We start from the raw sequence: 13,974 nt of genomic DNA on the forward strand, positions 1-13,974 counted from the left end.
TAGAACAAGATAGTGACTAGTTGGCATAAAATATACACTTATACGAGTGTTTAGAAGTTTCATGTTGCATAAATCTTTTACTTTAATGAAAGCCGTGTCTGTCCACCTGTCTGGAGCCACGGCTGAGTGTTGAAAAAAAAGTGTTACACAGGGTTTGAACTCCAACATTCAGTTTAGCAGCTACGCGCACTACTATCTGCACCATTCGACTACCTTACTGCAAGTTGGAATAATTGCGCACACACTTATTACACTTGATGATCTCTCACAGCGCATGAGACTGTCACGATACCAGTATGTGTAATATTGAAAACAACCTTGCTAATGTTGAAGACCATCATTCTATTTCCAAATAATTGTCAAAGCTAGTCCGGTGTTATTGTCAAAATTAAACAATAAATAAAGTGCTTACTAATGATCGTCATAGCGACGCTGGGCAGCATAGACATCTAAGGAAAAATGTTAGACTTATACAGATAACTTTGATATCAATAGACAGAAAGTACTCTGCTTTTTAAATATACTTTCCAAGCTTTCAGGGAACAGAATTTTTAAGTTCAAAAACTAAAAGCCATGCTCAAGAATGTTATTGAGTAGCCATATTGCCACAAGCGTAACTTGATGCCTGTTCTAATCTGGCAGAACAAGAGAGTTAATATTCTAATTGGAATCACCGGGGTGAGTTCGTACCACATTGTCACACACCTGATAACATCGCCACACACCTGTCACACACCTACCATACACCCGCTACACTAAACAACTCACCCACCAAACACCTGTCATAAACCTGCCATACACCTATTACACACCTACCAAACACCTGCCACACAATCGTCACACACCTGCTACACGCCTGCCACACACCTGTCACACCAAACTTGCGGCATTTGCTTCAGCTCTTACCGTATGTGTCCAATCTTCAACAGCCGGCACACCTTCATCTCCTTCGCCAAATACTGTCACTTTGAGTACCTCTGGCAGCAAACCAGTCGATGGCAAAAGTGTCAGCTTCTTAGTCTCTCCATCATGGTCCAAGAGAAAGGTTCTTGACTCTGTTGGAGATCTTCGTTCAGTCAACACTTCTTTAACTTGGGCAAAGGATTTGCCTAAAAATAAGACATGCTAATAGCTTCTACTAAATTGAGTACATTGTATATTGACATGGTTTTTTTTTCATAATTTCTTACATAATATTTTTTGGTGGTGTTTACCATTTGTTACAAGAAAGACTGTAACAACTTCATAAATTCCTTATATTCTAATACAAAGCAGGCATGTATATCTGACAGCATATAACTGAAACAAATCCACTATATTCACTTGTCTTACAAGAGTGTGAAATGACAAGAAAGCTACTAACTACTTCAATTTTCTACCAGTTTCTTATCAAATGAGCTTCCAGTAAAACTGGTTTCCATTATATCACAGTAGCTTTATGTAATAACATTGTTTATACTATCATAAGGCTATCTGTGTTTACATCAGCGAATAGTCTGGCATAGCGTTTTCATGTAACAATCCTTGCATGAACTATTATGAAGGGGAATACATGTAGATCAAGCAATCAGCGATAGTCAATCACCATCGCTGAGCTGATGCGCATAACATAGACTGCTGTGGCTGCATGGTGAAATATTAAGGAAGTGTTGCTTCAGCAATGCCATAGGTCTATGGTGCACAAAATTGACCAATATTTACCCAGAGGACAACTCCAATATACCGTGATTAAGTGTGAACCATCGTGAACCCAACTGACTTAAACTGACATGGAGTTATAAAACGCCAACTTATATTACAATCACTTTGCAAATAAAAGATGCAAAAACAATCCAATAATCACGCAACAATAATGAAACAGAAAACAACCTACATCAAAGAATACCTAATCTCATTACAGTCATCACCTCAATAAGAAGATGCAAAGACAATACAGTGATAGTGCATCAATCATTGAACAGAAGCATAACCAATATTACAGAATACCTAATCTTATTACAGTCATCGCCTCAATAAGAAGATACAAAGACAATACAGTGATAGTGCACCTATCATTGAACATAAGCATAACCAATATTACAGAATACCTAATCTTATTACAGTCATCACCTCAATAAGAAGATACAAAGACAATACAGTGATAGCGCATTAATCATTGAACAGAAGCATAACCAATATTACAGAATATCTAATCTCATTACAGCCATCACCTCAATAAAAAGATACAAAGACAATACAGTGATAGTTCACCTATCATTGAACAAAAGCATAAGCAATATTACAAGATACCTAATCTTATTACAGTCGTCACCTCAATAAGAAAATAAATAGACAATGCAGTACAATGACAATGATAAGTGAGTGGAAATATATCCGAGATCACACAATGCCAAGCTTATCTAGTCGGCATCACAATAGCGAAGTATTTGGCAGGATGCCAACACTAATAATTACCCAACAATAACTGCCTCATATGAGCACTATATTTTACCATAGAAGTGTCAATACTGCCTACATTAGTGAGATAACTTCACAGTTTAAAGTTGTGAGTTCTTTGTCGAAATGAAACTCATCCACTCTGTTATGATATTACTAATTGCTGACTTAGCAGAAAACACAACCTTAAGACATCATCTTACCCCTTACATGACAAACATTTAAAGAAATGTATAAACACTTACCAACATACCTTGGTGGAGGTGCTGCCTGTAAACAACATCAAATATGACATCAAAAACACACAGTTAACATAATATCATAGAACAAGTTTATATTTTATTTCGCAATCTTTTATGGTAAAAGCCCACAATTTGCATCATAGACTGGTTTAACTGAGTTCAGTAAAAGACAAAGAAATGAGAAAACACAATGAAATATTGCAGAGGCTACATAAAATCCATGAGGTAACATTTGATTCCTAAAAGTAATACATAGAAATATTAGTTCATAGGAGTAATGTTAGAATCCTAAAGCCAATGAAATATTCATAGTGATAACACTAACACCATAACGGTAATTTGGGGTTGACAGAGCTAGTGTTATACTTACAATATCTAGGAAAAACAATACCTTCATATAAAAAAAAACACTATATTGAAATTAGCAAACATTGGAAACCGAGAGCGCTGAACGCAATTTAAGACAGCCGTTTTCTGTTTGAAGAGTGCGAATTTGTTCTCAATAGAATCTCAGTCTATTAATTCATTAATAACTGAGAACTAAGGCAAAGCATTTTAGCGAATAAATTAATAGTTACGAATGCAGGCAGCCATGGAAGGCTGTAACTCACAAGCGCGTAGCTTATCAGTAAGCAAGAGAGGAGGCTTCCTGTGAACCAACCAGCCATTGTGCCTGACAAGAGCTCTTGAGAAACTGTGCATGGATATATGAGTGGGTATGTGAAATCATAGCAAGGTGGGAGCAGGGAACTTACAGCTGTGGATATGAACATAATGAGCAAAAACAGGGAATGAACAGCTGCTAAGAATGAAAAGTCATCAGCCTTTTTCTTCACACTCTAATTGGCCATATAATGAATGAAAAGTTTTAGTTTGAACTAAAATTCAATCTGATAACTCAACATTATTAAATTATTAGTTATTTATTTTCATGTATTTGAAAAAATGATTGTTATCAGACTTAAAGGATGGAAGCAAAAATATGTGCAAGTTTATTAGAAGCAGATAAGTAAATTTATGATTAAATACTCATTACAATATTAATTCAGAGAAGTGTTAAACTACATTGTAAGTTTAACATGGCACGGTATAATCCAGTATTACGAGTTGTCTCCTCTAAATTACAACAAAAGTGAGGGAAGATAACTCTGAATATCACTTTCTATGCTCAGTCATGCACTCCACTGCATGAATATTTAGCTTCTTTGAGTTCTAGTAGCATGGGAACACTCTTTAGCTACAAAGGCTTGACTATTAGTAGCAAGTACTTGTTAATACAAACAATAGAATATGACATTATTTCATTTCATTTAGATAACTTACATATAAATTAAATGTTTTTCATATAAACATGTCTTTGAGTCAGTATTGACTTTTACTTCTATTAGAATAATTACAAAAACATTGCAACATACAATACTATTAGATTTTTAATAACCTTTTAAAACATTTTTGTTCAACTCGCTCAATAATTCCGATTTCTGTTGTCTTATTTTTGTTCTGGCATGTAATGAAAAATACAAATTTGTTAGTAATTAGTAGAGCTAATAAAAATTTATACATACATACTTTTAAAGATGTACAGATTAACATCTTACTCATACTTTTTCGGAGAAGACGACTCCATTTTTGAGAGCCTGATGCTTTCAAGGGAGGTAGGTGTATTTTTACTGTAGGCTTTTTTCGATTCAAGTTACTTGGTGACACGTGAATAACAGTTAGATATCAGTGATATATTCAGCTCCTCTCTCTCTCATTATCTCTCTCTCAATATCTCTCTCTCAATGTCTCTCTCTCAATATCTCTCTCTCTCAATATCTCTCTCTCTCCTCTCTCAATCTCTCTCCTCTCTTTCCTCTCTCAATATCTCTCTCTCAATATCTCTCTCTCTCCTCTCTCAATCTCTCTCCTCTCTCCCCTCTCTCAATCTCTCCTCTCTCTCCTCTCTCAATATCTCTCTCTCTCACACTTACACACTCACTCATCCATGCTCTAACCTTTTCATATCATATCCACAGCAGTTCACAGGAAAGTTTGTTTTTACAAACAAAGACAACAACTACCTTAAGCTTGTACTAAAACTCAGCTCCTTATCAGGTTAGGTACAGAGAACATGATAGCTATTCTAAGGCCAAAGGTCAGCCAAACATCATGTTTTTTTGTAATAAAATAAGGTAGCTGCAACATTTCATTGTCAATAACAACTTTATTTTCTAGAAAACACACCTCAATGACAAATCTCTGTATTGAGCACATACAGAAACAATAGTAACTAATGCAACTGAGGAATACTAGCTAACATCTAGAAGTGGTTTGAACTTGCAGAATAAAATTGGAAAAGCACTCTTCATATTCTGTATACAGATATGTTTCACATCAGGCTTCAGAAGCTCTTTTTGAAAATGGTTAAAATGGAGTTGTTGTATGAAGTGTATAGTGGATCATTGACTGAGAACGAACATAATTTATGGACACATAACATGCCTGCCTCCATCAATTGGTAGCTGGGCTCCAGTTGTGAAGCTTGAATCACTGCTAGCAAGGAATGCAATAGCTTTGGCTACTTCATCGGTCTCTCCAACTCTCCCCAGGGCATGGGTTGTCTTGCACTGCTCCAGAAACTGAAATACAAATAAGAGGTGCTAAAGCTATACAGTCAAATCTTAAGTTATAATTAATTTTTCATGCAACCTTTTGATGTTCTACACTGCTCTATGAAAAAAAACCAAAATTGGTCTCAAATTTCTGTTTAAACTACTTCAGTGATTTAGTTGAAGAAAATAATTTTATGCAACAAAATTGTACAATCATTTTTATAACAGACATAACTTTTTACTGCTGTTGACACTAGTTCATAAGGATGTTAGGAATGTCTATTATTCACAGTTAACTGATCACTAGGTGTGAACCGGCGTGTCGTTCACAAAATTACCTACAAATGGGTATATATCGGAGTATAGTTCAAAATAGACATGCAAAACTGGGCTCATATAGGCAGAACATCCTCGATTTCAGTAAACTAAATAAAAGCTGTTTATGGCATAGTAAAAAAGACAATTTCTATATCTTATGACAAAGAATACAAAGTTTGTGACATCTTTAACTCTATTTTCCTTAGTTGAGACAACTCCTAGGAGAACCAACCTTCTATGTTGTCATATTATTCCCACCTCATGCTTTATGCAGGCAATTTCTTGAAATGTCACTAAATCTTATTGACATAGCTATTCGATTAACCATGTTGATGGGAACGTAATATAATAAGCATGACTTTCTGTCAAATACAACCACCAGATATAAAATATTAAAAACAGTAAAAAAGTCATAAAAGAAATGAATATGTAATCAAATGTTATAAAATAAATAGTACTTCGTTTCAGCAAAGTTCGTTTGCAAAAATTCAGCAGTCAAATTACAGTTGTTTAATTGTAATAAATATACTATTGTCTGGGTTCATGTTACACATATCTGTTTCAATCCTTCATTCTCATTTATGGCTTAAGACTGAGCAATTAATATTGCAAGTTGAAAGGAAGCTACTAACCTCCGCAAACTGTTTAGGGTCCTCCTTCAGACTTGTGTGCATATTAGTAATGACCACTCCAGGGCTACAAACAAACTTGGTACTTGAGACATCTGTTAGCTCTACACTAACGAGTTACCTCTTCTTGTTGCCTATGCGAAGGAAGGCAACTCCAAAACAATTTGAAACTAAAATTGTTCAAAATTCATATTTATCTTATGTTTTCCAGTCTCAAAGAACTGAGCGAACAGACAAATCTAAGCATGTACAAATTTGGTTGGAAATGTGTACATACTGGTTGACTTACTTTACACTGTTCACTCTGACTTGCTTGGGAGCAAGTTCTAAGGCTATACATCTCGTAAACTGATCTAGGGCGGCCTTACTAAGACAGTACGCAAGAATTCCTGAGAACTACAAAAATAACATAGTCTATCAAAGCTTACACCATATAGATCGCCTAATCTACAAATATTAACTAGAAATTCCACTGTCATACAGCCCACTACCAAAGTGATATTGGAAAAAAGAAAAGGGTACTGATGGTTGAGAAATGCAATATTAGCAGTCAAATAGGACAACTGCAATGGTAGCTGTAATGTACTGGGTGTGGATGTTATTATATACAACAAATAGCAATAATGAAAGGAAAAGATTATATGTTTATATCTCTCCTCCTGCAAAAAGAGAAATGCAATGTTGGCCAATATTAGAAGTAAAATGCACTGATATTATTAGAATAACCAATATTATTGATATATAGTAATAATATAAAACCAATGCACAATTTTGTTTACATTTCAAAACCCCATAGCTAACAATATCACGAAGTTGTGATATTTATATAGATTTTTAAAAAATCTGTACTACGTAGTCATTGTTCTGTAGTCATCCAAACTTATAATTAATTATTGTAATAATCTCATTAGAACCGTTAAAAAAAATATCATCGAAATTCCCTTTACTTACACTGCGTTAGATTTTTAGAAAATCTGTACTATGTAGTCATTGTTCTATAGTCATCCAAACTTATAATTAATTATTGTAATAATCTCATAAGAACCGTTAAAAAATATCATCGCCATTTCCTTTACTTATACTGCGTTGGACATCAGTTAGAATACGAAACTACTCAAATGTGTCGGCAAATGAAATTGAAAATGAAAAAATTGAAATCGGCAAAAATGAAACGATTTCTGTACTCCTATGTTAATTGCCGAAACCTTCGGCAATTCGACAATACTATAGATCGGTGAAAAGTGCACGTTTTTTTCGTGAAATGCGCAAGACTTTATCGTTCTATTCTCTGTCGCTCGGCGTTTCAATTTCCGACTTTAACTATTATTAAACCAAGCTTTTCAAGCATTTTGTGATGATTTTCGTCCAAATTAATCTGTCTATTTGTGTATAATCCGATCAGATGGGTTAGTTTTAGGAATTTGCGGTAACCTTTCAAAGGTTTGGTAACATATTTAAATAGGTTTATATGCGTTTTGTATCATTATTATACTTAAACGACTTTACTGAAAAATAGTTAAATTTGTTGGTAGGATTTCGTTGCAAGGGTTTGGTGACGGCCGTTAACGGATAATTTTTCGGGAGTTGTGTACACATGTGCATTTATCATACATCTCCCAATCAATCGCTTCACTCTTGTTTGGTCATGGGATTATATATATATAAATATATATACAAATGTGTCGGCAAATGAAATTGAAAATGAAAAAATTGAAATCGGCAAAAATGAAACGATTTCTGTACTCCTATGTTATATATAAATATATATATATATATGTATGTATAAATCTCAATGTTTGTCTGTCCGTGTGTCTAGTTATAGCAATAAAGTCTTAGGAATGAAAAATCCGCTTTGTCCTGGATTTGAACTCAGAATCTCTAGGCTTGCAGACAGGCAGTTATTCAATACAATTTGCTGACCAACAGGCTATCCTATGGAATAAACTGGGCACATACTTATTCTACATGCCAATCCTTCATGGCTTCATGCTCTACACTGCAACAAATGTTATGCCTGAAACCATACCAAAAGAAAAATGCATGTCATACATGAAGAAAAATGCTTAAACTCACAGGCCTTACAAAACTATTGCAATTAGTATAGAGCTGTAGTAGCCACAGCAGCTGGTTCACTATGGATTACACAGAAATAAATACACTCCACAGAAATAAACACAGTCCACAGAAATAAACACAGTACACAGAAATAAACACAGTACACAGAAATAAACAAAACACCTTCATTTAAAATTTAGAATAGTAAATGTTGTATATGCTGATTAAAAATATATTTTCTTTGAAAAAACTTTATTTATGACATGTGCAACATTGGTCATTCAATTAGAATATATATATGCCAGTTATGTATACTATATTAATAAAAATTTATATACTAGCTGTATACTATATGTACTAGTATATATATATACTAGTATTGATATACTAGTACATACATGTATGTATATACTCGTATAAATGTGTATACTATTATGTAAATATATACTAGTATATATATATATATATGCATATATATACATATATATGTATATACATATATATATAATATATATACATATATATATGTATATTCATATACATATATATATGTATATGTAATCATACAGTATATACATATTTATATATGTATGTATACATGCATATATGGTATGTACTATATCAATAGGAATCTTAGGCTGAATCAGGTTGTAGATCTTGACTACAGCCTGATTACTGCGCAAGCCAGAAGCTGCCAGTAGCAAACCAAGATAATTCTAATTCTAATATAACTCTATCTAATTCTCTACTAGTTAATACAGCTCTATTCTATGTTGCACACTGTGGTTTTAGTTCTACTAATTATATATTTCAATATATATACTTAAATATATAAATCTTAAAATTGGTCTGTCATTCATCTGTTCAGTTTTAGCGATAAAGTTTTAGCAATGACAAATCACCTTCATAGTGGATTTGAACTTGCGACATTCAAATTGCAAGTCACTAAAGTTACTAAAATGCATTGAGTACAGAAACTTAGCCAATTAAAAGTAAACTTTTTAAGCAAAAACTTTTTTATTACTCGTCCAATGCCGGACATTCACCTAGCATATATATACTAGGTGAATGCCCGACGTTGCATGAGAAATAAAGTTTTAGCAACAAAAAATTTGCTTTGCCCTGGATTTGAACTCAGAACCTCTAAGCCTGAAGACAGGAATGCACAACCACTAGGCTACGTGTCCAACTTGCCATAGCAATAAATGATTGTGCACAAATTTATTGCATCGGTTGAAATAATATAGCTATTATACTATTTCTAGTATCTAGTATATATATAACTTTAATGTATGCAGTAAATATCAGTATGAAATAACTTCGTACATTGAGTAAATAGCCAATTAGGAATGTAGCCTGCGCTTACCGCTCGTAAGCTGGTGACACTTGAGACGTTGACTATGACTCCCTTAGTAGCGATTAGGTGAGGCACGGCTAACATTGTCAGGTGGTAAATGACTCTCAAATTCACATTCATAGTTTTGTCATACTGTTCGAGAGATGTCGTTTCAATGCCACCCATTTCTACCATGCCAGCATTATTCACCTGACAGAGAACAGCGATTAGAATGATAGGATGGGGTGATGTAGGATACGACTGCAATGAGGAGGTTGCTATATATATATGTAGACCTGTTTGCTGTTTTGTAAGACCTTAGAGCAGCCTTTGTTAATTTAGCTTAAGGCCGCCATCAGCTGTTCTACCTGAAACAACTTGTGTATGAGCAATCGAATTCCTCGAAGACTGAGTATGATTTCTGCTTAGCTTACTACAAGCGGAGGCTATGTGTGTTCACAAGAACCACATAGCTCTGTGATCTTGGCTGGACATGTATGAGTCCAGTGGCAAGGAGCCTCAAAGACTGGAGACATGCCCAGTTTTAGGAAGAAATTTAAGGTTTGATGTCATTCCTGTCACCAGTGGCCTTTTTTGAAAGTGAACCCTGACTTGTTATTTGCAGGTCAGGGGTTCTATACTCTTAGGCCATGGCTGCTCTCTAACAATTTTGAAAGTAGAAAAACGGGTACGAATGTAATGACATCACAAGTGAACATGTATTACAAAAACTATTTCTGTTTTGATGAAGTCGAAAAATGTATTGAATTGACCAGCTATTGATAATTGACAACAGTAGCAGGTGAGGCGTCTGTCAAAACTGTTCACTGAACATTTGAGCCAAAAAAATATTAACATGTTGGTTGAAACAGATTGTCTTCTCTTTGTCTAATAATGTTTAGAATAAAACAGAAAAAGGTTTAACAATTTAACATTTTGAGTTAAATGACCATTAAAATATCGGTTTGATGAACTTTGGTAAAATAAGATCCAATGAATGGTGTACTTTTTGTTGGGCTAGAAAGAAAGAGAAGACAATTCTTATTCTCATGTTTCATATTTAGTGCTGTGATGTAACAGTTGTCTGTAACATCTGTTACATATTTTTGCTCAGGTAACAAAACTATCACCTAATTTTGTTAAAAGAGCAACTGATGAATAGGTATGCAATTTCCCTATCATCTCTATTGATCACTCGTTATTGATTGATTGGGTTCTTATGACACCAACAGAACATCTTGGAACCACATTTCTACAGCCTAAAAGTAGCAGAATGAAAACTAGATTAGATTAGCATTTTTTGGTTTCATCAATACCGCAATCGGTAAAAATTAGTCAAACGAAAGCATGCCCATCCGATATTGCAAAGTGAGGGACAATTTGTCATTTGTTTATCTGACAGTTACCAGATTACAGATCGGTGACTCAACATTGTTCCTCTTACATACAGGAAGTGTCAAATGATATACAGCAGCTGAGCCTGAAACAATGCAATGATATACAATCGGAAGAAATGCATAAATTTAACACACCAAAACGTCGAGTTGCCCATAATGCTCTATTGTTTTATGTACAAGCTCCTCAACAACTGACTCCTCTGTGAGGTCTCCAAGAAACTGCAGTATGTCGACGGCTCCCTTGCAAGCACCTGCTGTATCCTGTCAATGAAAATTCAGTGTTTTATGTGAATACTTTAGCAACAATATTTAAAATCTTAAGCAAACATCAAGCAATAGCATGTTAAAAGCACCTACTTGCAAAGCAGATTCATTTCGTCCAGTGATGACCAGCTTGCTGCCAAGAGAAGCAAAATGTTTGGCAGTAGCCTTACCAATTCCTGAACTAGCACCTATAAAATACGAAGAGATTAATCTATATTTTTTTTTCAAAGTTGGTGTGTATGTATGTGTGTAGTTCCAGCTATAGCTATTAAAATCTTGGAATAAAAACTTTGTATCGCAGAAGATTTGATGTCAGACCCTCCGGCTCGCCAGTTTGATGCCTTACCAATTCAGCCCCACGAGCATGATGTATTCATTTGGCGATATGTTGCTATGTGGGAGCAAACACACTACCGCTACGATGTAATGTGATGGCCTAACGTCATGAGAAGCGGTAGCTCTTATTAGTAAGCTTGCCCAAATTATCCATTGGCAATGTGCCAGGCTAATAGCAAGTGGCAGGCAACTCTTATTACCTCTCATTGTTTATAAGCGGATTTTTAATACCCGGGCAATGCGGGGTAGCACAGCTAGTTTTTATATGTAAATGGCATAATACGTTTATTTTAGCAAAATATTGGGTAAAATAAAAACAGCATTATCCCAGTTTTTATTTTAATACTGGGTGCATACATGTATATAAGAACTGTGAATAATTCGTTACATAGTTACTTCTAGAAATTGTCCAAGCTATTTCAAATCAGAAGATGAAAACCGTTTCCTGTAGAAACATTTCTTGAAATTTGTTAAATTTTAAAGGCATCAGTATAATTTTGTTTACATCTGAATAAGCATAATTTTGCTAAATTATCTTCTACAACTTGATATGCAATCACAGTCATATATTGCAAGTTGTCAAAGCAAACTGTATAGCCGTTGCCTTAGCTTGCTCCTGCACAGACAGCAAAGTTTACAACATGATCTATTTTCATGGTCATACAGAGTTTTGTATTACCCGCATGTATAAGCTCTTAATAGTATTCCTACAATGCAGGTGGCATGTTTAATGTGATATTTACATGAGGTTTTCAAGGTAGATGCTTAAAAGCTATATCCAACTATTTTTAAGCTGGTAGAGGTTTTTTTTTATAACCCTGGCGGTCTGGACAGTCTGGAAAGATTGCCAGGTGTAATAAGTATCTGCACAGTTATTCCGCAATACAGCAAGGTGTTGGAGTGATGTAAATGGTAGTGTGCCTGGATTATTCCGCAATACAGCAAGGTGTTGGAGTGATGTAAATGGTAGTGTGCCTGAATTGAATCCTCTGCGATGAAATTTTTTTTGAATAAAATTTGTTTTCCCAGCATCCAACCATGGCTTCGGACAGGCAGGGAGGCACAACTCATATCAGAGTAAAGATTACATTAAAGATTGTGACAAAATTGTGTACTAAGGCTATGGGTGTTAAATCATAGGAATTTGTGTCATACTTTATCGACTCGTTTAGCAATGGTATTGGATAAAAATAATTTTATGCAACAAATCTGTACAATCATTTTTATCAGTCATGACCTTTTACTGCTGTTGACACCAGTTTATGCACAATGGATGTTAGGAATGTCTATTATTCACAGCTAACTGACCATCATTAGGTGTGAGCTGGTGTGTAGTTTACCAAATTACATACAAATAACTAGAGATCAACTATAGTTCTTAAAAACCTGGCACAAAGCTGGGCTATAATAGGCAGCAAATCTTCAAATTCTGTGAAATAAATACAAGCTAATAATGGCATGGTAAGGGAGGCAATTTCTACCAATCGTGAAAAAAGCTGCAATGTTTGTGACACCTTTAACACTGTTGTACTTAGTTGAGATCTAACCATCCATGTTTTCACATTGATTACACATCACCCGTGATTTAGCAACTTCTTGGCATGGCTATAAATCGATCTTAGGCTATAACTGGCATGAAAGGGAAGGCGACGATGAGCTTTTTAAAAATTGCCGTAGCATATAAATGGTATACATGATCACATACATGCTATTGAACAATAATGTGATTGCAGACCATAAAAAACTGCCATTTACAAATGAATTTTATTCAGTATTAAGGAGTTATGTTGAATAAATAATATGCCATACTAAAAGATATGACGCCAAATGCAGAAACAATAATTTAAACAAAACATATCGTTGATTAGAAACACTAAACTGTAAACAACCACTTGGGCATCTGCTTAAGATCTTAGCGCAAGAAATTAAAAACAAGCGTTTCCTGTTTCTCACCCAGCTTGTTACAAAAGGATATACCTGTAATTAGGATGACTTTATCCTTCAAAGATGTTGCCATATCAATACTACGTGAATAGCCGATAAGTATCATTGTTGTTGTCATCAGGTATTATATATGAATATCCTGCAGGGGTGGATCAAAGATAGAGGGAGGGGGTAAACATCTTCCTTGAGCAGGTTTTGATTGGTTTCAGCTATTGGATGAATGCCAAAAACAATTAAATGATGTCTTGATTAATTGCTCAAATAATTCCTTCAGATTGCCATTCTCTAGGATGCCAGAGATACCAAATTGTGGCAAATACATTTGCTTGCCTCTCAGCAGCAGAAATCATGATACCGCTGCAGGGAGATCAGAGGTTAGGCTAAAAGTCAGTTATACAAAGTGTAGTGAGCACATATGTGTAA

General features: G+C 34.8%; 1 protein-coding gene across 1 annotated transcript; it reads right to left on the minus strand.

Moving 5' to 3' along the window:
- Positions 1 to 4,916: 4,916 nt before the first annotated feature.
- LOC137408269 (3-oxoacyl-[acyl-carrier-protein] reductase FabG-like) lies at positions 4,917 to 13,635 on the minus strand. The gene is made up of 7 exons (XM_068094722.1): positions 13,585 to 13,635; positions 11,365 to 11,459; positions 11,143 to 11,268; positions 9,641 to 9,820; positions 6,509 to 6,615; positions 6,223 to 6,286; positions 4,917 to 5,299 (listed from the first exon to the last, which is right to left on the minus strand). The coding sequence occupies exons 1-7, from the start codon at positions 13,622 to 13,624 to the stop codon at positions 5,144 to 5,146; spliced, it is 768 nt and encodes a 255-aa protein (XP_067950823.1). The 5' UTR covers positions 13,625 to 13,635; the 3' UTR covers positions 4,917 to 5,143.
- Between the last annotated feature and the right edge of the window lie 339 nt (positions 13,636 to 13,974).

Source organism: Watersipora subatra, chromosome 11 (genome assembly GCF_963576615.1).
Source record: "Watersipora subatra chromosome 11, tzWatSuba1.1, whole genome shotgun sequence".
NCBI classification, from domain to species: domain Eukaryota; kingdom Metazoa; phylum Bryozoa; class Gymnolaemata; order Cheilostomatida; family Watersiporidae; genus Watersipora; species Watersipora subatra.

What these genes read in the sequence shown, in the direction of transcription:
- LOC137408269 (XM_068094722.1), bottom strand. Translation starts at nt 13,624, where the DNA reads ATGGCAACATCTTTGAAGGATAAAGTCATCCTAATTACAG. An exon ending in ATGGGCAACTCGACGTTTTG is followed by an intron (nt 9,821 to 11,142) that starts GTGTGTTAAATT and finishes GTTCTCTGTCAG; the next exon opens with GTGAATAATGCTGGCATGGT. An exon ending in GTCAGAGTGAACAGTGTAAA is followed by an intron (nt 6,287 to 6,508) that starts GTAAGTCAACCA and finishes GTTTGTTTGTAG; the next exon opens with CCCTGGAGTGGTCATTACTA.